Below are 22,457 nucleotides of genomic sequence, written 5' to 3' on the forward strand. Positions count from 1 at the left end.
GTGTAGAAAAGCAACATGAATTTCTTGTGCAAGAAGCCCCTATGGTTAAAATGGCCATCAGAACTTTCTTGCGCAAGAGGAAAAAGCACATGGCAGTGTAGATGCTCTCTAGTGGAAGAGTTTTTGCATAAGAACTTTTCCGCAAAAGAGGTCTTGCGCAAGAAGCTGCCAGTGTAGATGTAGCCACTGTTTTTAATGGGACTACTTGCAGAGAAAAATGCTACTCACTGCAAGTTATGGAGGGAGGGGACGGAGCGGCCCAATTCAGATTCTAATTTGCTAAAAAATGAAAGTTCAATTCTTATGATCATGGACTTCTTTTGAGTGTAATAAAAATGACTTACCTTCAGTAATACTTAAATTGTCTTTGTGTGGTACACTTGGTTTCTACAAATAAAACAAATATCAATCAGAACATTTGTATACTTAATCCAGTTAATATTCTGTAAAATAGAGAATCTTGGATATAGAATTACTCAAAATCCCTGATACTTGTAGTGAAGAACAATTATATGTATATTAGATCTCAAAATATGCATGAACCCTGTAAACAAACAGTTGCACGAGGAGTAACAGTTAATTCCAGAGAAGGGTTTTGGATCGGACTACCGCATCTACATGCGGAGAGTTAATTCAGGCTACCGCCATTTTAAAATGGCGACCTGCCGCAAATATGCTAATCAAGCATGGGATATTTAAATCCCGCACTTCATTAGCAACTTCGGTATGCTTCATTTGCCTCCATAGTTCGAACTAGGGAGCAAGCGTAGAGATACCCTTATAAACTAACCAAACATATAGACGGTATCATGAGCTATGGTGGGCACAGCCCACTTCTTCAGATGACCGGAGTTATGAGTATCCCCTACTCATAACTCCGGTAAGCTGAAGAAGTGGGCTGTGCCCACCAAAGGTCATGATACCATCTACATGTTTGGTTAGTCTATAAAGTGCTACCAGACTATTTGTTGTTTTTTTCTGTAATAGACTAACATGGCTACCCCCTGAAGCTCCTAATGTAGATTTAGTTCTCTATCGTGTTAAAAGGATTCCATCCTTTCAGATTTCGATCAAAATTTAGATTGAGTTTTCTAAAAGCTTAAACCCAAAAGAAATGTTTCCATAAGATTTTTATTTTAATACTAGTGATCACATTTTAAAACAAGTCATTACTCCTATGTAATATTCGCAAGCTAAATTTTGCAATATTCATTGTCCAAGCTGAAAGGAATACAAGAACTAAATGCAGAATAAGAAGAGTGAGAAATATTTTTTTTTCAGTTTTAATAATCCAAGTTGGTAGGTATAGGAATTTGTTTAAACTATGATTACATTAACTGTATCCCAGTTAATGCATTATTTAGCAACATTGCAACAGTAAATGGTCATGCAAAGCAATCTGGCGTATTGGCAAAAGTGTATGTGAAGTTTGAAGAAAAGGTTTTTCCTCTTGCTATTTACATTTGAATTGGCAGGGATGTTGTGATTGGGGTGATAAGGGCATTGCCTTCACCTACAAGGAATTCAGCTGGATGATTGTGCAAATATGACAGATTTTGCAACATAAACTTGGAAAGACTCTAGCCCTGTTTATGTTAACAAGAGAAATCTAAGGAAAACCCCATTTTGACCTTGAGATATTACTTGTGTCCCTGGGGTGATATTTTATTCCCATGCTGTAGGAAAGACTCCTGAATACATCAGGGAGAATTTTGGGGCAAAATCTGAGGACTGAATATAGTTCCAAATAATTCTCACTTGTTTTCTCGAGTCTCGTTAATGATCATTCTACCACTATCTCCTGGGGAAGAGAATTCATATACTGATACCTATCTGGGGGAAAAAGATGGCCTCAAATGTATTTAATCCAGGAAAGCCCATGTGTTTTTTCCCTTTGCTGCTGGGTTCATATACATTCCATAGCCAAGTCCTTGTAACTTATTTTAATTGCATATATACTAGTATGAATGATTTCCACTCCTCTTTCCCTCCACTCATTTCATATATTAAAGCCTTCACAATAGCCCCAAAATATTTTTCAATGAGTGGATCAGTCTCTGTGGCAGGCCAGAGGATTTGCTACCATTCTTGTGGTAACAGACTTTCTCCAATTCTGTATGTAACTTCTATTAATGATAATTAATCAAGGAGCAAAAATACTCTTAATTCTTTCCTTAATTCCAGTTAAGAAAACTGTGTATTTATGGTCAAGTTCAGCTTTATAAGCAGATGAAGAGTCACAGGTCGGATACTGTACAGTACCATTATGAAAATACAAAGTCTACTTACTGGTGGTTTTACTGGATGAGGTGTCTTTTTTCTGAGGATTGAAAAAGTGGTTATTTAAAAAAATGCATGCAATGTGTTGAACATTCAAGTATATAGTTAACTGTTACCTATAATATTACTGGCAGAGATGGAATTTTGAGTTGAATCCTGCCCTTCCTTGGGCCTATGTTACAGAGGAAAAAGGGGCAGAGACATTTACATTTAATATAGGTCTCAAACGTAGTAGTGGGAACATATCTATATGCGTGATAGAATACTAAGTGGCTTATAAGAAAAGGAGCATGGCTTTATAGATGTACACAGGCATTTCTGAAGATCTCAACACTGCAGTATTAGATTGTCTTAAGCAGGCCAGCAGGTTTTCTGTTATCAACAGCATGCAATAATTGGAAACAATTACAGCATGAAAACTTGCCCAGCTTGGCGAAATAATAGCATGGCCTGCAACTAGCAATCCTCTCTTGTCCTTGCCAGGGCAGGACGCCTCTTACTCTGGACTCATGATTCATGGAGAGACAATTCTTGCTTTGATGGCTGCCTCCAGGAAGAGCAGGATTTAATTGTTAATTGCTAAATTGATTACAAATGAAAGAGAAGCAGTGGTATTGTGTTACTTACAATGCCCTGGGTAATGGTGATGGAGTAGTACCAGAAGAGGGAAATTTGGATTCCTGAGCTCCACTGCTGCTGTGATCTAAAAATCCACACAGCATATTTAATATAAATATTTAACACAGCGATTTAAAGGGACCTGACTGCCAGAGTGCTACTCTGAACACTCTGGGTGGCACGGATGGCTAGCTGTCCCTATTCCCTCCCCTTCTGGAAGCATGGAGCCAGCCCTCCCCCCACACCTTGTCCAGGGGACCACAAAGGCTGTCGGCTCCCCAGCTCTTTAGTAGTTCATCAAACTCTCTTTCTTAACATTGATGGTTGCCATTTAGCTTAAATTACGTACTACTGCATTTGAGGTAATCAGTAATATATTGACCATAAACCTTTCTTACAATCACCATATCTTAAGTGCAGAATACTTACTTTCATCATTATCATGTGCTTCGTTCCTATTGGTCTCCTGAAACTGAAATACACAGTATTTGTCAGCTCACACTTGCAATACAGCAATTAAAAAAAAAGTGTAAATAGATTCTTGGGAATGAACGAAGGTGTTCTGGGATGGACCATTTAGAATTGCATCAATGTCTAAAATGTTTGTATAGAGTATATATCATATTAAGTCTCGTTGACCAATTCAGCCAGCAACTTGAAATAACTTAACAAACAGTTAATTAACTCTTACCACACCAGCATGGCACCCAGGGCCCCAAGTTCTCCGTAGTAAACTGAAGCTAAATTCAGCAGCAAGATCCCCTGTTTCATGTAATACTCCGGACCAGGGAACAAAAAATTCACTAATACAATCATAAAAAGCATCAACTGTGGTTTTTACTCTACCCCCAAATTTTCAGCGTGCTATAGTTATTTTTTGCTTTGAAAATACTACATTTTAGAATCAGTCAAAGAGTTTGACATCTGGGAAGAGAACAGTTAGAGTACTTAACACCAAGGAAATATATTGTGTTTCTGTCTCCCAAAACAGAGTTGAGGACTTTGGCACTGGGAAGGGGATTCATTTCATTTTTTTCCTTCTTGAAACAATGGTGACTTTAGGGGCATAGCTCTCTCTTCTACAGCAACTCTTGTGAGCAACCAATTCCAGGATTTGCTGTGAATCCAACAAGGATGGAGATGCTATCACCTGGCTATTCCTGCCGAAGTGAAGTGATCAGCATGAATTAATGTTGAAGTTTTCATTGATACCATAATGATTCATAGTTAACACCTCTCTGAGTTGAATGGGTTCAGTTCACAGAGTGTACGGCTGCCTGTATGGAGACTGTCTGTATCTATATCTGCAAAAATGTTCCGCGGATATCCTCATTCACATCCATCCATGTGGATACCCATGGGTATAAAGCAGAGATCCACAAATTTGCAGGGTTCTAGTTACAAAATTTGTATCTGCAGCCACAAAAATGAGCTGTGGCTATCTGCATCCACAGCCACAGATACAGATACAGTGCATGTAAAACAGATATCTGTGGATTTGCAGAACTCTATGTATTCTCCATCAATGCATGGCAGATATTAAACCACAAAGGGTGGAAAATATAGAAATAGGGTTCATTTTCTCTCATGCAAATAAATCTACTCAATTCAACAGGGCAACACAAAGCTTACTCGTGGATGTAAGCTTCAGCATCTCGGTTGTATATGCCAGCTATTTCTTTCGTACAGTTATGACTTGTAAAAAAAAATCATGTTAGTAATTTTGAACCAAAAGGATACAATTGGAGTTTTAACTCCACAATTACAATATTATGACATGAGTCTATAGCTCTTTGATGCTTTAGTAATCTGCAATTCTATATTCTATCTCTAATACAAATAACAGATAGCAGCAGTGTCCTTCATCATTTATAAGCATTCTTCTCTAGTGGTGTTAGCTACTCACTGTTTTTTGCTGAGGATGGTTTCTGGGAAGAGGCAAAATATTTCTGGAAAACATACAAAATGATGTAAATGGTAAATATTTTTCTGATTTCATTTAAAATTGCAGAGGCCAAAGCAATATGCACTATTCCTTAGTAAACAGGTTGCCGGTCATAATAATATACTGCTGCAGTTTGCTTAGGGTACGGTTGTGCCTTAACACACATCCCTGAGTTGGATACTGGGCTGGGTGGAGTTGTGCTATCCCAGTGGGAGGCCATGTATAACTCTGTGCCTTCATTCCCTATGTTTCCTCTTATGCATGAACATAGGGAGGCAGCCTATTTTTCCTGGTGCACTTGGCTTACTTTGTGGAGCAATATGTGGGAATGAGACCTGAACCCATTTATGTTCCTGGGACACTTGGAAGGAGCAGAATATAGTCAAGAATGGAGGTGACTCTTCAGGGGCAAACCAGGGGGAGGGGAAGCTGTTAGTCATGTCATTCCTCTGCCTAGTCTGGCAAAGGGCTGAGACAACCCCCTTCTGCCCAGGCCACTCCCTTCCCTTGCTCTGCCTTCTTTCTGCCCTTGCTCCATCCCCATCCCCACCTCTTCTTCTGAGGAGGCCTTGGATTATCAGGGCTGGAACTGGTGGTGCCAGTAGCAGGGGTCTGCCACCTCCCAGCACTCACCAGCAGTAGCAGGGGAAGTGGAGCCAGGCAGTCCTGCTACTTTGCTTCTGCAACTGCCATGTCACCCTGCTTCCTGCCGGGGAGTGCAGGGCAGTCCTGCCCCTACCCTGAGCTATGCAGCCAGAAGAGCAAAGCAATGGGGCCACTTTTTTCCACTACACCCCACCACTGCTGGTGAGTGTGGGCGGGGGGGCTGGACTCCTGCTAATCCCTGTGCAGACTGCTGGCTGGCCCCTCCTGCCTGTGGTGTTTAGAGGACATACAACCTCTCATGTCCTTCATGCATTGCCCCGGGCAAGACCTGGCTTTGTTCTTATGAGCCTGATCTAGGAGTGGTGAAATTTATGTAGTCGTGTGTCCACTGGCCCTGAATCAGACTCCAATCCAAAAACTCCATGTTTGCTGAGGCATGCAGGGGGTTCTTAGTTCCATGAGTGGTTCCCAGAATTGTGCTCCTACTCCAGTGGGTAGAATTCATTGGTATTACCACTGTTCTGGACCTTCATCCCTTGGTAAAGAGGAGGACTGGGCTGCCCCTCTATCTTGCGCTAATAATTATTTTCAAAATGGATGTGTGAGGCTTAGATAAGCATCCTAGCCTCATCCACCCCTCCAATCATTTGTGATGTTAGGGATCAGCTGCTTCCATCTGATTCATGTCACATTAAACAGAAACAAATACATTGAAGAAGTATTACGCCTCTGTCAAACCCACTAAAGGAGGGATACTGAGAGTTATTTGAGAAGTTTCATTTTAACTCACCCCCTCATGCCTAGGTGGTTTGTACACATGGCCTAGCAATCATTTATTGTCTGAAGGCCGTGCAACATCTAGGCATGGTGAGGTGAGGTGAAGAATCTGCTTCCTCCAGTGTTTGCTCAATGGTTGGAGGGACAGAAGCTGCTTTTGACTAACCTGGAAGTGTCTGGTTTAGGAGATTCTTTGGCTGTGCTCTGTATGTGAGACTGTCTTCCTGTATTCTGAGCAGGTTTGGGAGGAAGTAGTTTAGTGATCCTAGTAAGACAACACAAGTGAAGTTAGAAACATTATACAAAAAATACTGAATTAAAAAGGCAAAAGTCCCTGTAATCCTAGTCAACACTTAATGTATTTCTGAATGTATGTACTATATGTTCTCTTTCTCAAAGTACATCAAGAAATATTGTAGTATTTTATTAATTCAATACCTCTTCTACTGAGATACATAGGTATTAAATAGATAGCTCTTAGACAATGTTCACATGCTAGCAAAGTATATTTCTTCACAAGATCTAAAGCTTTTAATAATGTACAGAACTTCATAGTAATGAATTACCTGCTTGTTGGTGGTGATGGTTTTTCCTTTAAAAGAGAATGCATTGTTAATAACTTGGTCATATCTGTATTTATTAAAATGCATTTGTGCAATCATAAGATATTAAATTGTCTTTGTGATATTCTATTTATTTTCCCATGTATCTCTAGCAAAACAATGCCTGTTGGGAATATGCATGAAGATGGAGTAGCCAGAAACTGACCCCTTCTATGTCAAGTATTGAGAGGTGGGAAGGAAATTATCATGTCAAAACAGACCATGTTTCCTTTCCTGGGGCATCACTTCCAGAAAATGTTCCCTTAGGCCTATGCTTCTAAGGCTGGATCACATTAAGCAGAGCCAGAAGCCTCATTCCACCTGACAACTTGTAGTAAGCACCAGACCAAGTGTTCACTGTCATTTGGTGATGAGTTATGAAATTATTGGGACATGAGATACCATTCTCAGTGGCAAGGTTTGTTCCAATTTTCTATATATTAAAGAATTGATACAATGGCTTTCTCTTGCATTTATTCTGAACTATTTGCACCATAGGAGGCAGTGCTTTCAAGCTGCAGCATGCATTTTCTCATCAGATTCTTTATGTGTAAACTGCAGGAGCTATGTTCCACAGAGCTGCTGATAGTAAGGGGGGGGAAATGGGACAGTTGCCCGGGGCCAGGTGATTCAGAAGGGCCCAAGGCTCCTGTCTACTGTTGCCACTACTGCAGGAGCTTCAACTGCTGGAGCCTCGGGCCCATTACATTTTCACTGGAGGGCAGCACAGCACGTTCTGTACTGAGATACACAGGTATTAAATCGATAGCTTTTATACAATGTTCACATGTTGGCTCTCTGGGTCAACTGGTGGGTGTTAGGCCAGCGCAGCTGTGCTTTGGGTGGCATTGAGGGCTGGCTGCTCCCAGTCCTGCCCATTCCACATGAGTGTAGATCTGCCTCCTGCCTCACCTTGCCCAGAGGCCAGGCAAGTCTGTTGGTTTCCCTGATGACCCATAAAATGTGCATAAGAACTTACCTCTTCCTCTGGAACTTCATAGACGTCTGAAGGAAAAAAGAATATTCTGTAGTTACAAAAAGGGATCACAGGTCTCTTGACAAAATAGCAGAATTACATCAAAATTCTGCTTTTATAACGAAAATAAGATTCTTCTGGGGGAAAAGGTAACTTTAGGAGATATGACTGTTCTCACTAGGGACAGTGGCGCTGGAACATTTTTACTAGTGGGAGTGGTAAAATCCATCCTGCTCACCCCGCCCACCTTCCCCTCCACCAAAGATAGGGCCATGTTTATGGGATGGGGGGACCTGGATAAGAGGAAGGAATAGGCCACAGCGGGGGGGTGAGGATTGGGGGGCACTGGGCTGGCAGTGAAGCCCTGGACACAGGGCCAGCAGCCAGGACCCGTGCAAAAAGGCAGAGACTAGAGCAGCCCCCTCACCCCCCATTACACCCTATGCTTGGGGATTGATTCTTCTCTTATTCATAATACACTGTGTCTTTCAAGTAATCACACTTGGGTTCTTTTTAACTGTAAACTTATGATGAAAAGGGCACGAATCCAAATTCACAGTCAACAATTACAGGAATTGCATTGCACTCAAATAACCTAATTATTTTTTGTTCCATTAGGTCATCACATTTGGATGACCTTTTAAACCTTCCTTTTACCTTGGTGAAAAAAGGACATAACGAATCATAAACCCTGAATTTTCAGTGAGAATCCACTGGTTTTAATGCTTTGTATCACGACACTATTATCCCTGAGCTCCTGCTTGCTATTATAGGATTTTTACTTCCTCACAAAAATCCCAGATTGTAAGTCATGAATATTGAAAAAGCAAACATTAAAATAATTAATGCCTTAATCTAAATCTATATTCATTGATTGTAGTGAAGCTAGGTCATTATATTTTAGCTTTTTATCTGTAATCTTGCAAGTGCCTAATGTCCACTAGAGGGAGCTGTTTCATCTGTTTAAAATACATCAAGAGAATTGTTGCTTAGAAACAGTGATTAACAATCACAACACTGGAAATATGTTTTAAAATGTCTGAAAAGTTACGTGATGAAACTGCAAATTACTGAGAAAGTTAGTAACTATGGCTTGGAACTTAAATAAATTACTAATGAAAATGATGCATAATACTTGGTAAGAATTGTGTAACTAGTTTGTAAAGGTTACTTTCTGGTCAACGAATGCTTTGGCTAGGAAACAATACAACATAGAATTGCACTACTCAGCTAAAGAGGATTAAATACATATGCTTGCAATTACAGAGAGGAAAATATGATCCCATCCTTTTATTTGCTTTTGCCTTCATTTTCTCTTTCCAAATAAGCTTTCTTACAGTACATGACAGCAGCAGTAAATACAAAGTTATCAGACTCTACATAATCCGGTAAGGTTGAAAAGCACATCATGGTAACCTATGTGGAAATGAGATAATTGGTAAAAGTTCCTGTTGCAGGGCTGAAGAATGGTAGATATTTATTAAAAGGGCAATTTCAATGTGTCATTATGTAACCTCATGAATTGCAGCCCAATTTTTGTGAATGGGATCTTATAAATGAAAGTGTTAACTACTTTTGAATTAATTTGTTTGTAACCCATTAAGAATTGCCTTTGAAGAATCTGTTATTGTAACTCACTATACAGTGATCTCACACAGTTACATAGAATCACACATAGAATCACATAGGTCAAAGTGGCTCTATGTTGTAACTGATAGCCCATTTTAAACTTTGTACTGCCTTAATGCTGTTTATAGCTAGGTGTGTGTGTGTAACCTATAAAAGTGTGTGTAATGGGCTCAGTCCAAGAAGCCAGCCTGTGCCAGGCTACGTTTAGACTACAGGCTTCTTGTGCAAGAAGACTTTTTTTTGGAAGAGATCTTCCGAAAAAGCTTCTTGTGAAAGAGAGCGTCCACACTGCAAAAGTGCAAGATAGCGTCCAGACTTCCTGGACGCTATCTTGCATGTAAGCAGTGATTGCTATGGACAGAATGGCCACCAGGGCACCTGTGCTTTTTCCTCTTCCCTCTTCTTCTGAAAAAACTCCCTCTTCCTCATCCACACACTCCTTTTTGCGAAAAAGCTCTTTCGCAAAAGGCTTCTTCCTCGTAGAATGAGGATTACCAATTCCCTCTGTTCTTTTGATTTACTGTTGAAAGAACACACTTGCAGTATGGACATAACTCAAGTTTTGTCAGAAAAACGACTGTTTCTGACAAAATTCTGTAGTCTAGACATAGCCTAAGTGACCAGCGGCTAGCACCGCCTTAATGGCTGAAGAACAATGCAGCAAGCCCTGCAAAAGAATCCATCCAAGAACGAGACAGACAAATGTCCTATCAAGAAAAAGATCCAAGTCGCATCTGTCATTAACTGATGACTCATGGTCATACAGTGCCCTGGGGCAGTGGGACAGGACAAGATCTATGGACTAAAGCAGTGGTTCCCAAACTTTGTTATTCTGCGGACCAACAAACCCATTCACAAACTTTTGGTGGACTGTTAATTTATTTGCATGTTAATTTATTATTTGCATAATGAATAGTCAAATAAAATGTTACCTGTCCGCCTAGCCCCAACCCGGCCCCTGGCTTCCAAGTGCCTAATACCCTTTGATCCCCACCCCCACACCCCATACTCTTTGACCTCTGACCCCTACAGATCATGCCAACACCAACTTGCCCCATGAACCCACTATGCCCTCACTCAACACCCCTTTGACTCCACCCCACCCCTGCACTTCCCAGAGTGGGGCTGCCCCCTTTAGAGAGTGTGGCCATTAGTGCCGGGTGGGCAGTGGGAGTGGCAGTTGACAGCGTGCATGCTCCCTCACTCCTCCTTCACGCCCCTTCCCTCCTCAAGCACGTCTCACGCCCCCATGGGTAGAGGCAGGGGGGAGGAGAGCAGCGCTCTTGTTAGGCTGCCATCTTATCTGGTGGGAGGAGAGAGGGAAGCATCTCCTACTCCACCTCCTTCAGCTGCCATGGCTGCTGGAGCTGAGCTGCTACAAACAGCCAGCTTCAGCTCTGGCAGCCAGTGGTTCATGGACCAGACTGGCAGTTGGGAACCGCTGGACTAAAGCAGAGGTTTTCAAGTTGGGTCGCAGATCCTTCCAGGTAAGCCACTAGCAGCCTCGTGATGCTTTGTTTATCTAAATGTCCAAAGCCACAGAGTGGCCAGAACACTTCTCGCAGCTCCTCTTGACTGGAAACAACAACTGTGGCCAGTGGGAGCTGAGAGGCTCAATGGCTATGGACACTTAGGGTATGTCTACATTGCACCGTTATTTTGAGATAACAATGTTAGCATCTACATAGCCATTCTGTTATTTTGAAATAATTTTGAAATAGCAGACAGTTTATTCCGAAATCTGTAAATCTCATTCTCCGAGGAATAACGCCTATTCTGAATTAACTATTTCGAAATAAGGCATGTACAGATGCAACTCTGCTGCTATTTCGAAATAGCCCCTCAGCAGGGCCATTCTAAGTTACTCCTCCACCGTGCCTCCTGGGGCTCTAAATCGAGATAGCATATCTGCATTAGAGAAACCTGCCTCAGACTAATTTTGAGGCTTCCCTGGAGTATAGACGTGCTATTTTGAAATAAGCTATTTCGGAATAGCTATTCCAGAATAGCTCAGGGTATGTCTACACTACCCTCCTAGTTCGAACTAGGAGGGTAATGTATGCATACCGCACTTGCTAATGAAGCCCGGGATTTGAATTTCCCGGGCTTCATTAGCATAAGCGGGGAGCCGCCATTTTTAAATCCCCGCTGCTTCGAACCCCGTGTAGCGCGGCTACACGGGGCTCGAACTAGGTAGTTCGGACTAGGGTCCTATTCCGAACTACCGGTACTCCTCGTTTCACGAGGAGTAACGGTAGTTCGGAATAGGACCCTAGTCCGAACTACCTAGTTCGAGCCCCGTGTAGCCGCGCTACACGGGGTTCGAAGCAGCGGGGATTTAAAAATGGCGGCTCCCCGCTTATGCTAATGAAGCCCGGGAAATTCAAATCCCGGGCTTCATTAGCAAGTGCGGTATGCATACATTACCCCGCTAGTTCGAACTAGCGGGGTAGTGTAGACATACCCTTATTTCAAAATAGCCATGTAGTGGTCCTGCCAATGGCTTACCCAGGTGGGCCTATTACTCAACTTTGAAAACCACTGGACTAAAGCATATAAAAAGATGGATGCAAAACTCTAGAATAGGGTCTTTTGGTTCTATGAGCATCTTCCAGGAGCATTGGTGTGCATTGACACAACCCACGTCTAGACCGTCCTCCACATGTCTAGATCATCTGGTCAGTGAACTACCATGAGCAACTGACACTGGTAATTATAACCCACAGGGAGAACTGTGTGTGTGGTAGATAATTATAGTAGCTATGGACAGTAAATGAATTCTGCATTCACAGTACATGTTGCATATTGCTTTATCCCCCAAATAAGCTTCTGCTAGTTCTGTTTCTTTAAGTGAAACATGGTGTGTGTGTGTGTGGGGGGGGGGGGGGGGGGGGGATTAGCTCAAATTGATCCTTTGGAGGCTGACTTTTATTATTTTGCTTTAGTAAACAGCAGAAATGAATTCAAGAGAAGTAGCTTATTCCAGTTTTATTATTAAATCTTAAACGAGATTTATAGTGCAGGAATCTATTATAGTGCCGACTGGCAAAATGGTTGTTATAAACCAGAAATACCTGAAGGGGAACTTGCTTTTATTTTACAAGGATGTGTCATCGGTTTATGTTTTGAACACATCAGGTATATCATAATATCTTGCAATAGAAGAGATGAGCATATGGAACTCTGAAAGAAAATACACAGTAAATTGCTCTGGGGGAATGATAGCTTTTTAACTGGACTTGAAGAATACAGAAAAAAAAGAGTATAGAATAGTACTTTTGTTTGTAGCACTGAGACAGTCACAAGGGGTTTAAGTCAGAATCATCAGGTTCAGTGTGGAGAGAGAGAGTCAACAGGGGAGATTGTATGTATGTTTATACAAGTAACCTGAAGTTCTCTCTCTTCACTATATAATTACCTTGCTGTCAGAAGAGGCTGTGCTTATTACCCCTTTGTGATAGATCTCCTTTCTTTTCATCATCAAGTTCTATTTTGAACTGCCCTCCTGATCAAGTCTTGTGCTAACTCACCATCTAGTGGGTTACTGGGCAATCTCTTCAGCAGCTGTGGAGCAACACAACCCAGCAAATCCTATGTTGGTATCATTTGATTGCCTTGCTTTTAAACTTAAAAACAAACAAAAAGACCAACCACAAAACCACTCTGGAGTTTATGCACCAAAACTCTAAGCATGGATGATGCTTGTGGGAATGCAGAGAAGGATCTTGAATGTTCCAGTATTTACTTTTAAATTGCCAAACAACAAGATCAGTGGGAACACCCAGTTAAGAAGGATTACTGGGTCTCATTCCAGCTGAGCAGGCGGTACAACAGGGCACAGTGCTACTGTCTGTTCCCTGAAAATCAAAGTGAGGCATGAAGATTTATGCAATGCACGGGCAACATTCTGAAAAATGCCTGCCACTGGGGGGAGTAGCAGGTTTTCAGATTTCCTACTTTTATAGATAGGAAGCAAGATTACCCACCTCCCCCATACCAATTGCCTGGTTGGCTGTTTCCAGGGAAAAGCCAAGGTCTGAGTTGGTTCAGCCATCCCTACTTATGTGTAACATATTAAGGCTTTTTTCAATCCAGAAACCATACTATTGCATTTCCAAACCTCATTCTCAAAACAGGGTGTCTGCAGGGTGATCCTTTTACACCAATATAAACTCCGCATACCTAGCACAGAAGCAGACACAGGTACAGGAGCAGTCCTGGCAGAGCTAGGAAGAACTGGCTTTGTTGGCTTGACAGATCTGTTTACAGGAGCTTAAAACAAAAAAAGAGACAAACATACCAATGTTATGTTTATGAAATGAGAACAAGGACAAAAGTCTGAGAGCTAGTCAAGAAACCTTGAAAAATTCATTTGTGGCAGAAAAAGAATCTCTGACTCATGTGATTATTCTCAGTGCTTCCCCCGTGCCATAAATACCCAAATTTGCCAGCCATGTGAAAGAGCTGGTGCAACAAAGGTTAAAAAATGAATCCCCATATCTCTGTTTGTTAAAAATCTGCCTGAACACCCCGAAGTGTGGAGAATTGTAATGAAGCAGCTTCTTGGATGAGAAGAAAAGCGTGCCAAACCAAGTCAAGATTCTCCATTGTAGGGTGCAGGACTGTGAAAGGTCATGGAGAGAAAAATAGGAGCCAAATGTGGCAGTTGGGAAAGACAACCCTAAAATTTGCCCTTGGACTATAGTAATTAGGGGACCTATACTGCCCCTCACTTGACTGAAGTTGCTTTAGAACTGCCCCTCTTCTCTATGAATGAAGGCTGTTAATTAAGCACAACTAACTCATGTGATTACCTCAACATTAATTATTAAAACTTTAATTATGATCAATGATAGTTTTAATCACCCTGTTAAACAATAGAATACCAATTTAAATGAATTAAATATGTTTGGATGTTTCTCTACATTTTCAAATATATTGATTTCAGTTACAACACAGAATACAAAAGTGTACAGTGCTAATTTATATTACTTTTAATTACAAATATTTGCACTGTAAAAATGATAAAAGAAATAGTATTTTCCAATTCACCTCATACACATGGCAGTCTCTTTACCATGAAAGTGCAACTTACAAATCTTTACTCTTTTTTGTTACATAACTGCATTCAAACAAGTTTGTTTACATGTATGGGAAATAATGCTGCCTGTGGTTCTTACAATGCAATGTGGGACTGAGTGGACTTGTAGGCTCTTATGTTTTACATTGTTTTATTTTTGAATGCAGTTATTTTTTATTCATAATTCTACATTTGAAAGTTCAGTGTTCATGATTAAGAGATTACATGTCAGTACTCGTAATGGGAGAATTGAAAAATACTATTTTTTTTTTGCAGTGCGAATATTTGTAATAAAATTATAAAGCGAGCACTGTTGTAACTGAAATAATTTGAAAATGTGGAAAACATCCAAAAACATTTTTAAAAAAAGGGTATTCTATTATTTTTTTAACAGTGCAATGAATCATTTTTTAAATTGCTGAACAGACCTACTGTGAACCCTAGAACAGACATCCAGTGGTATTTTGTTTAGCTTAGTGTATAATTATTATGTGCTTAAAAGGTGAAACTCACGTTTTGTACGTTGAGAAGAACTGCCTTCTGTAGGTTCAATGTAGTTATCGTCATCATCCACAGGCACAATATAATCATCCTGAGAAAAACGCAGAGGAAAAACTACAAGCTAAGCATGCATTATGTCAAACACGTCTCATGGCACAAGCCTTTCTTGCTAGGGATGGATAAGATGCACTAATGCCAATGCTTGTTTCTGGCATCTATAATCTCCCTCTGGGACTGGATAAGGTTGGGCTTTCCCAGGGACTTTTCCCCTTCCCCAAACAGCTCCAACTGAGGCATAGTGATCCATCACCTACTGTCTCTATTCTGTAGCCCTGCTCTGATGCTCAACATTTCTGTTCCTTCCTCACCTGTCTGCTGACTGGTTCTGATGAATGGAGAATGATAAGTGGGCTGAACGGCTCCTTTATGATGTGAATAAATGTCCACTAAAAATTAGTGAGAGACTATGCATTTATTTTTATGGCCAAGTTAATGATTTGAATCACAGCAGTCAAATATGAAAGGCTAGCATATTAAACAGGTGCTGCATAAAATTAATGATATTTATAGAGCAATAATTCATCTTTACTGTAAAGACTTGTGTATCTGTGAACCTTACCTCATCCGCATTGAACGCTTTGGTCTTAAGTGGCGTTTTTGGTTTCAGAGTGGCAGATGACGATGGCAAAGATGGTTTAGATGGCTTCTGGGGTTTAACCAAAGACTGACTTGGCCTGCTTGGGAGTGGCTCTGGGTGGGTAGTGCGATTGTCTTTAAATGGGGGAGGAAAATAACAAATTTAGTACATAATTACTGTGAACAGTTGCTTTAATACCTATGCAAACTGAGCATCTTTACTCTGGTGATACAGGTTCCTGTCACTTTCAGTCACAGAACATTATTATATGCTACAATACTTAAGGACTGTAGCACATAAGTTCCCATGCAGAAAGGTGGGTGAGATATGAACAGCTTCTCTGGGGTACCACCTAGATACCTAGAAGGAGTAATATAATCCCTTGTTATTCAGAGAGTGCAAACAATGTGTTTATCAGCTATTCAGCTACCTGTCTGGCAGTATAGTAGCTGAGTGCCTTGTCCTCGTCCATTATACTGTGAATACTGTGTACAGATGTGGTCTCCTCACCTCAAAAAAGATATTTTGGCCTTGGAAAGGGTTCAGAAAAGGGCAACTAAAATGAACGGGTCCCATATGAGGAGAGGCTAAAGAGACTGGGACTTTTCAGTTTAGAAAAGAGGAGACTGAGGGGGGATATGATAGAGGTCTATAAAATCATGAGTGGTGTGGAGAGGGCTGATAAAGAAAAGTTATTTATTAGTTCCCATAATAGAAGAACTAGAGGACACCAAATGAAATTAATGGGTAGCAGGTTTAAAACTAATAAAAGGAAGTTCTTCTTCACACAGCGTGTTGTCAACCTGTGGAACTCCTTGCCAGAGGAGGCGGTGAAGGCTAGGACTATAATAGAGTTTAAAGAGAAGCTGGATAAATTCATGGAGGTTAGGTCCATAAAAGGCTATTAGCCAGGGGATAAAATGGTGTCCTTGGCCTCTGTTTGTCAGAGGCTGGAGAGGGATGGCAGGAGACAAATCGCTTGATCATTGTCTTCGGTCCACCCTCTCTGGGGTACCTGGTGCTGGCCACTGTCGGTAGACAGGATACTGGGCTAGATGGACCTTTGGTCTGACCCAGTACGGCCGTTCTTATGTTCTTATGTTCTTATTATCTGAGCCTCAGATAATGAAACTGAAAGAAATGGGGGAGGAGGAGTGTGATGGGGGATGGTTATGTTGATATACTTTTTCCCAATGGCCCAAACCTTGGTCTACCTGATGTTAATATCTAAACCTCCACTGACTTCCATGACAACAGTATTTGGCGCAAACAGAATATAATGTTGAAGGGAATAGAAGAGTCTGTTGAAATGATCTAAGCAGACTCATCTCCTTCCAGTCCTGTTTTTCAGGTTATCTACTTTGTATGCCCAATTGTTAAGGGCAACTATGGGCTTAAATCTTTGGGACTATTACAGCCCCTGTTTTACACTTGCTTGGCTAACAAGTTAGGGTATAAACAAGATCAAAAAATAGTGTGTCCTTCCTGCTTGACCTTAAATCGGTTAGGGAAGAACCAACCCACAGGCTAACTGGGTAATTCCTGGGGCATGCTCAGTGAAATTTCTTCCCCAAAATGCTATGTATTCTGTTTCATGACTTGGTTTGAATGTTCATCACAAAGCTTGTTGGCCAGGTACAAAGTAGACTAATTAAAAACATGGCAGAAAATGGTAATACTGAGGGAGATGGGGTCTCAAATTCATGAATCCCCCAGAAATTAGGCACCCTTAAGATGGACTTTACACGACATCGAGACCATTTGAAAATTTTTCTTGTTTTTCATGAATGGTCATGCCACTGGTCACAATAGTTGAGGGATTGATAGGCTGGATTAACCAAAGATTTCATAGGTACCTGCATAGTCTCCTCTTGAAAATGTGAACGAGGAGGGAATCTTCTTTTTCTCATGCTCAGTCGGAGGGGGCTCATAACTGTCATCACAGTTCTCTTCACTGGGGACCACATACATCTCTGAATCAGAGTGGGCATCTGGATTTTCATAATCGCTGTCCTAGAAACACACAGCTTCCCATTTCTTACTTTGTAAAACACTTGTGGCTTCATTTGTGGAAGTAACTCTCAAACATCCCACCACTTGAATTGTTTGCTAACCTACAAAAACACTTCCTTGTCATATGATGGTTATGAACACAGTCAACTTCATTAGTATTACTATATTGCATCATAATATGTATTTAAAATATTTTTGCTCATGAAAAAAAGGATTTAACACTTCAAGTTCACGCACCCAGATTTTCAGTACCCCTCAGCATTCCACTCCTTACCACTGGAACACCACAGAGCTCTCACTTCCTATTTCTGCTTTCTCTCGCCCATCTCCATAGGCCCTCTGCTAAATTGGGACTGCACACCCTCAATCAGTGATTCAACAACCATATGCTTATCTACCAGCCCGCTTTCCTGGAAGCCAGTTCCTCTTAGTCTCAGATGCTGATGTGACCTCTGTCTGCCCTTCCTTGTTTCTGGTCTTCAGGGAGAGGTCGGGGACTAGAAACAGGTTGCTTTAGAGAAACAGGTTGTAAAATAAGGAGTGTTCTTTGTCCTGCAGCAGGCTGGGTCATGTTTTACTTCACTCCATACCTCTGAGATCTTACCACCCTCTATCTTACCTGATGGGGCCTCATCTCAAAAGCCCAAGAAAATCACCATTCTTAGGATGACATCTATCTGGGAATTAGCTAGTTTTCTAAGGGTTAATGAATAATTTTCAAACTCTTTATGCAATGACAATCTGGTCATCTCAAACATAAACAAAAATAGAGATTGAACTGAGCTACAAAGTTTGGATCTGAATTTTCCTCAAATTTAGGCCATTTTAGGGATGTTCATAACTGGGATGTCGTGTAATGTAAAGAATCCATCTCAAGTAGCATGGAATAAACAAAAATGGATAAACATTACGGGTGCGTCTAGACTGGAAAGATTTGTGCAAAAACACCTGCTTTTGCGCAAAAACGTGCCAGCTGTCTACACTGGCCACTTGAATTTGTGCAAGAACACTGACTTTGTAATGTACAAAATCAGTGCTTCTTGCACAAATACTTTCATGCTCCTGCTCGGGAAAAAGCCCTCTTGCGCAAGAATACTTGCTCAAGAGGGCCAGTGTAGACAGGGAAGAACTGATTTGAGCAAAAAAGCCCCGATGGCTAAAATGGCAATCAGGGCTTTCTTGCGCAAAATCGCGTCTAGACTGGCCACGGATGCTTTTGTGCAAAAGCATCCGTGCCATTCTAGACGCGTTTTTGCGGAAATACTTTTAACAGAAAAACTTTTCCGTTAAAAGTATTTCCGCAAAATCATGCCAGTCTAGACACAGCCTACATGTATCTGAAAGTCAGAAAATGATGACTGAATCTTACAACAGGGGAGAGTGAATTTATACAGATTGCATAGTCTCTGAGGGCAGGAACTGTGGGTGAAATCCTGTACTCATCAAAATCAGTGGAACTTTCCCCATTGTCTTTAGTGGGGCAGGATTTCACCCTGTGTTTTTTCCCCAAGTGTTTGGAAAATGCCTAATAAACCATGGGTTTTATCAATTGATGCCAAAAATAAGTTACTAACCACTAATTTGACAATCTAAAGATACAGGTTGAACCTCTCTAGTCCAGAACTCTCTGGTACGGAAACATCCATGGTCCGGAATAATTTTAGTTAGCCGGATGTCCACTTTTCAGGTGTGTGGCCAAGTTTCCCATGGTCCCATAAAATTTGTTTACAGCCACCCAGTTCTAGCTCTGTGTTCCGTGCTGTTATTTAACTCTAATTTACCCCTAAATGTCCTCTAACAGCCTAGTAAGCAGTGGAAGTTTTAGTAATGCTGCTAGACAATATTGACCTCCTCTGGTCCAGAGAATTCTCTGGTTTGGAGACGGTCAGGTTCCAAGGGTATCTGTAAATCTTCTAATTAAGAAAAGGCCAGTGTTTATTCAAAAGTATGCACTAGTTTTGGGTGCCCATTTGGGTGATCAAATTGAGACACCGTAATCCTGAATTTCAAAGATGTTGATCATCTACAGCTACCATTAATAGGCTTCTGGACATTAGACCCAAGTGTCTCTAAATGGATACTTAAAAATCAAGGTACCTAAATCAAGGGTTTTTTTGGAAATGTTTAACCTTGTAATACAATAAGGCTACATCTACACTGGCATGTTCTCAATCAAAAACTCTTTTGCAGAAGAGTTATTCTGCAAAAACCCTTCCAGAAGAGAGCGTCTACACTGGCATGTGCTTTTGCGCAAGAGCATCCATGCCAGTGTGGATGCTCTCTTGGGCAAGAAAGCTCTGATGGCCATTTTAACCATAGGGCTTTCTTGCGCAAGAAATTCATTTTGCCTGTCTACACTGGCCTCTTCTGGAAGAGCTCTTGTGCAAGAGGGCTAATTCCTGAGCGGGAGCGTCAGCATTCTCGTGCAAGAAGCCCTGATTTTATACATTAGACCGTCAGTTTACTTGCGCAAGTATACGCGGCCAGTTTTTGCGCAAAAGCAGTTGCTTTTGTGTGCGATCACGCCAGTGTAGACACAGCCTAAGATTTTCATAGCAGAAATGTAAATATGACTGAAAATATCTGATTCAGAACTAAACATTCATTATTATCTCACGGATGGACTTAATTGAAAAAATAACTGCTTCGTGACCCCAGGAAAATGTACTTACAAAATCATCTGACCATTGTTCATCTTCATCCTCTGCATGTTCTAAACCAAACATTTGAGTCATTTAAGGGAATGGAATAGTGATCATAAGCATTCAACTTAACTACTGATTGATTAACACTATTGTATTACAGACGCACACAAGTGCAATTTCCTGAAACCACACTTGGTTTTGGCTTAATAGCATTGGTAATGTGGTTTTAGAAATTAATTTAGAGTGCACATAAAAGAGTCCCAGCCTGATGCACTGGACAATGTAGTGTTTTTCTTATCTCCAGTATGAATAGTAGCAATACAAGCTTGCCCACGCTGCCATGCCAGTTTTTCAAAGGAAATGAAGAGAGAAGAAGAGCTAGTACAGATTTCTTGACAGTTCAGTTCTTGGCCTTTCTGGTGAAGTTTCAAGTTTGGTGTCAATTAACTATGATAGATTTAGGGCTGTGAAAGCCTGCCCACTCAGAACTTACCAACGTCACCGAACGATTATCAGAATGACCATTACCTCATCCACTTCTTTTTTTTAACCTAGGGATGTGTCTAGACTGCATCCCCTTTCCATAAAAAGGATGCAAATTAGACACATCGCAATTGCAAATGAAGCAGGGATTTAAATCCCCCCCGCTTCATTAGCAAAAAATGGCTGCCGCTTTTTTCCGGCTCGGAGCTTTGCTGGAAAAAAGTGCCAGTCTAGACGCGGCTCTTTCGGAAAATAAAGCCTTTTCTGAAAGATTCCTTATCCCTTATTTTAAGAGAGATAAGGGATCTTTCGGAAAAGGCTTTATTTTCCGAAAGAGCCGCGTCTAGACTGGCGCTTTTTTCCGGCAAAGCTCCGAGCCGGAAAAAAACCGGCAGCCATTTTTATGCTAATGAAGCGGGGGGGATTTAAATCCCTACTTCATTTGCAATTGCGATGTGTTTAATTTGCATCCTTTTTACGGAAAAGGGATGCAGTCTAGACACAGCCTAGTTGTATACCTGGCAACAAGTTCCACAGGCATACTATGGGAACAAATACTTCCTTATGTTTGTTTTGAGCCTACTGCCTATTTATTTCATTAGGTATTCCCCTGTTCTTGTGTTATGAAAGAGGTAAATAATTCTAGTTTATTCACTTTCCCAAAAAAATAAAAAGTTCCAGTCATTCCGCTGGTGCTATTTTACTTTATTTTCTCCTTCACAAAACAATTCTTAACATTTTAAAATAAAAGTAAAACAAAATAGCAGGCAGTAAAGTTGTAAGATTAGCAAATGTAGCTTAGGGAGGTAAAATTTTGATTATTTGGCTAATCGAATTGTTGATGCAATTTGCGGCGTTTCAAAGTTGCAGCACCGCATGAAGCCCAGGATCAGCTGGGGACTCTGAACAGCTGGTGGTTCCTTCTAGGCTTCTGCGCCTCTGGAGGTGGGAGGAGATTTCACACACTTCCCTCCTACCCCAGGTCAATCAGAGCCTGGGGGTAGGAGGAGTACGCAAAGTGTGTCCCTGCCCTGCAAGGGAGAGTGGCACTTAGAGTCACCCACCAGCTGAGCAGCAGCTGGCGGTTGACTCTAAGTACAGAGTCCCTTTCAGGGTGGGAGGAGACTTTGCATGCAGGCCTAGGGGTGGGTGGAGAGCAAAGTCTCTCACCCCCTGCCCTCCGGCACGCAGCGCTGAGTCAACTGCCAGAGTTAACTCTAAGGGTACGTCTATACTAGCCCCCTAGTTCGAACTAGGGAGGCTAATGAGGGCAACCGAAATTGCAAATGAAATGTGGGATTTAAATATCCTGCGCTTCATTAGCATGTTCCCGGGTGGTCACCATTTTGGAAACTGACTAGCCCGGAATAACTTCCTGTGTCTACACGCGGCAGTCAAACGGGAGTATGAAGTAAACCCCTAACTCGAATTAGCTGTTACTCCTCGTGGTATATTTAAATCCCACACTTCATTTGCAATATTAAATCCCGCGCTTCATTTGCAATTTCGGTCACCCTCATTAGCCTCCCTAGTTCGAACTAGGGGGGCTAGTGTAGACATACCCTAAGTGTTGCATGCGCCCCTGTCCCTAGGCCCTGATTGGCCTGAGGCGGGAGAGCAGCAGGACCTCTATGGGCTGGATTCATCCTGCAGAGGCCCTTGTGC

At 41.4% G+C, this 22,457-nt stretch overlaps 2 protein-coding genes across 13 annotated transcripts in view; one reads left to right on the forward strand and one right to left on the reverse strand.

Annotated features, from left to right (window-relative positions):
* The window catches only part of ZNF518A (zinc finger protein 518A), a 62,625-nt gene extending 53,814 nt beyond the window's left edge, over window positions 1–8,811 (forward strand). For 2 of the 3 annotated variants that reach the window (XR_012905638.1, XR_012905639.1), the window contains one exon: window positions 6,942–8,811. The gene's annotated coding sequence lies outside the window, so the exon portion shown is untranslated. The remainder of the gene's footprint in view (window positions 1–6,941) is intronic. The other variant, XR_012905640.1, reaches the window with a different exon arrangement.
* The window catches only part of BLNK (B cell linker), a 185,186-nt gene that overhangs the window by 14,097 nt on the left and 148,632 nt on the right, over window positions 1–22,457 (reverse strand). For all 10 annotated transcript variants that reach the window (XM_025179749.2, XM_075935201.1, XM_006113160.3 and 7 more), the window contains 13 exons: window positions 20,337–20,377; window positions 17,508–17,664; window positions 15,634–15,785; window positions 15,027–15,105; window positions 13,616–13,705; window positions 7,808–7,833; window positions 6,793–6,818; window positions 6,393–6,491; window positions 4,805–4,847; window positions 3,328–3,370; window positions 2,908–2,983; window positions 2,290–2,320; window positions 345–387 (listed from right to left, as the gene is read on the reverse strand). In XM_025179749.2, coding sequence (XP_025035534.2) covers window positions 345–387; window positions 2,290–2,320; window positions 2,908–2,983; window positions 3,328–3,370; window positions 4,805–4,847; window positions 6,393–6,491; window positions 6,793–6,818; window positions 7,808–7,833; window positions 13,616–13,705; window positions 15,027–15,105; window positions 15,634–15,785; window positions 17,508–17,664; window positions 20,337–20,377 — 906 coding nt within the window. The remainder of the gene's footprint in view (window positions 1–344; window positions 388–2,289; window positions 2,321–2,907; window positions 2,984–3,327; window positions 3,371–4,804; window positions 4,848–6,392; window positions 6,492–6,792; window positions 6,819–7,807; window positions 7,834–13,615; window positions 13,706–15,026; window positions 15,106–15,633; window positions 15,786–17,507; window positions 17,665–20,336; window positions 20,378–22,457) is intronic.

The sequence above is a fragment of the Pelodiscus sinensis genome, chromosome 8, assembly GCF_049634645.1.
Source record: "Pelodiscus sinensis isolate JC-2024 chromosome 8, ASM4963464v1, whole genome shotgun sequence".
NCBI lineage: Eukaryota > Metazoa > Chordata > Testudines > Trionychidae > Pelodiscus > Pelodiscus sinensis.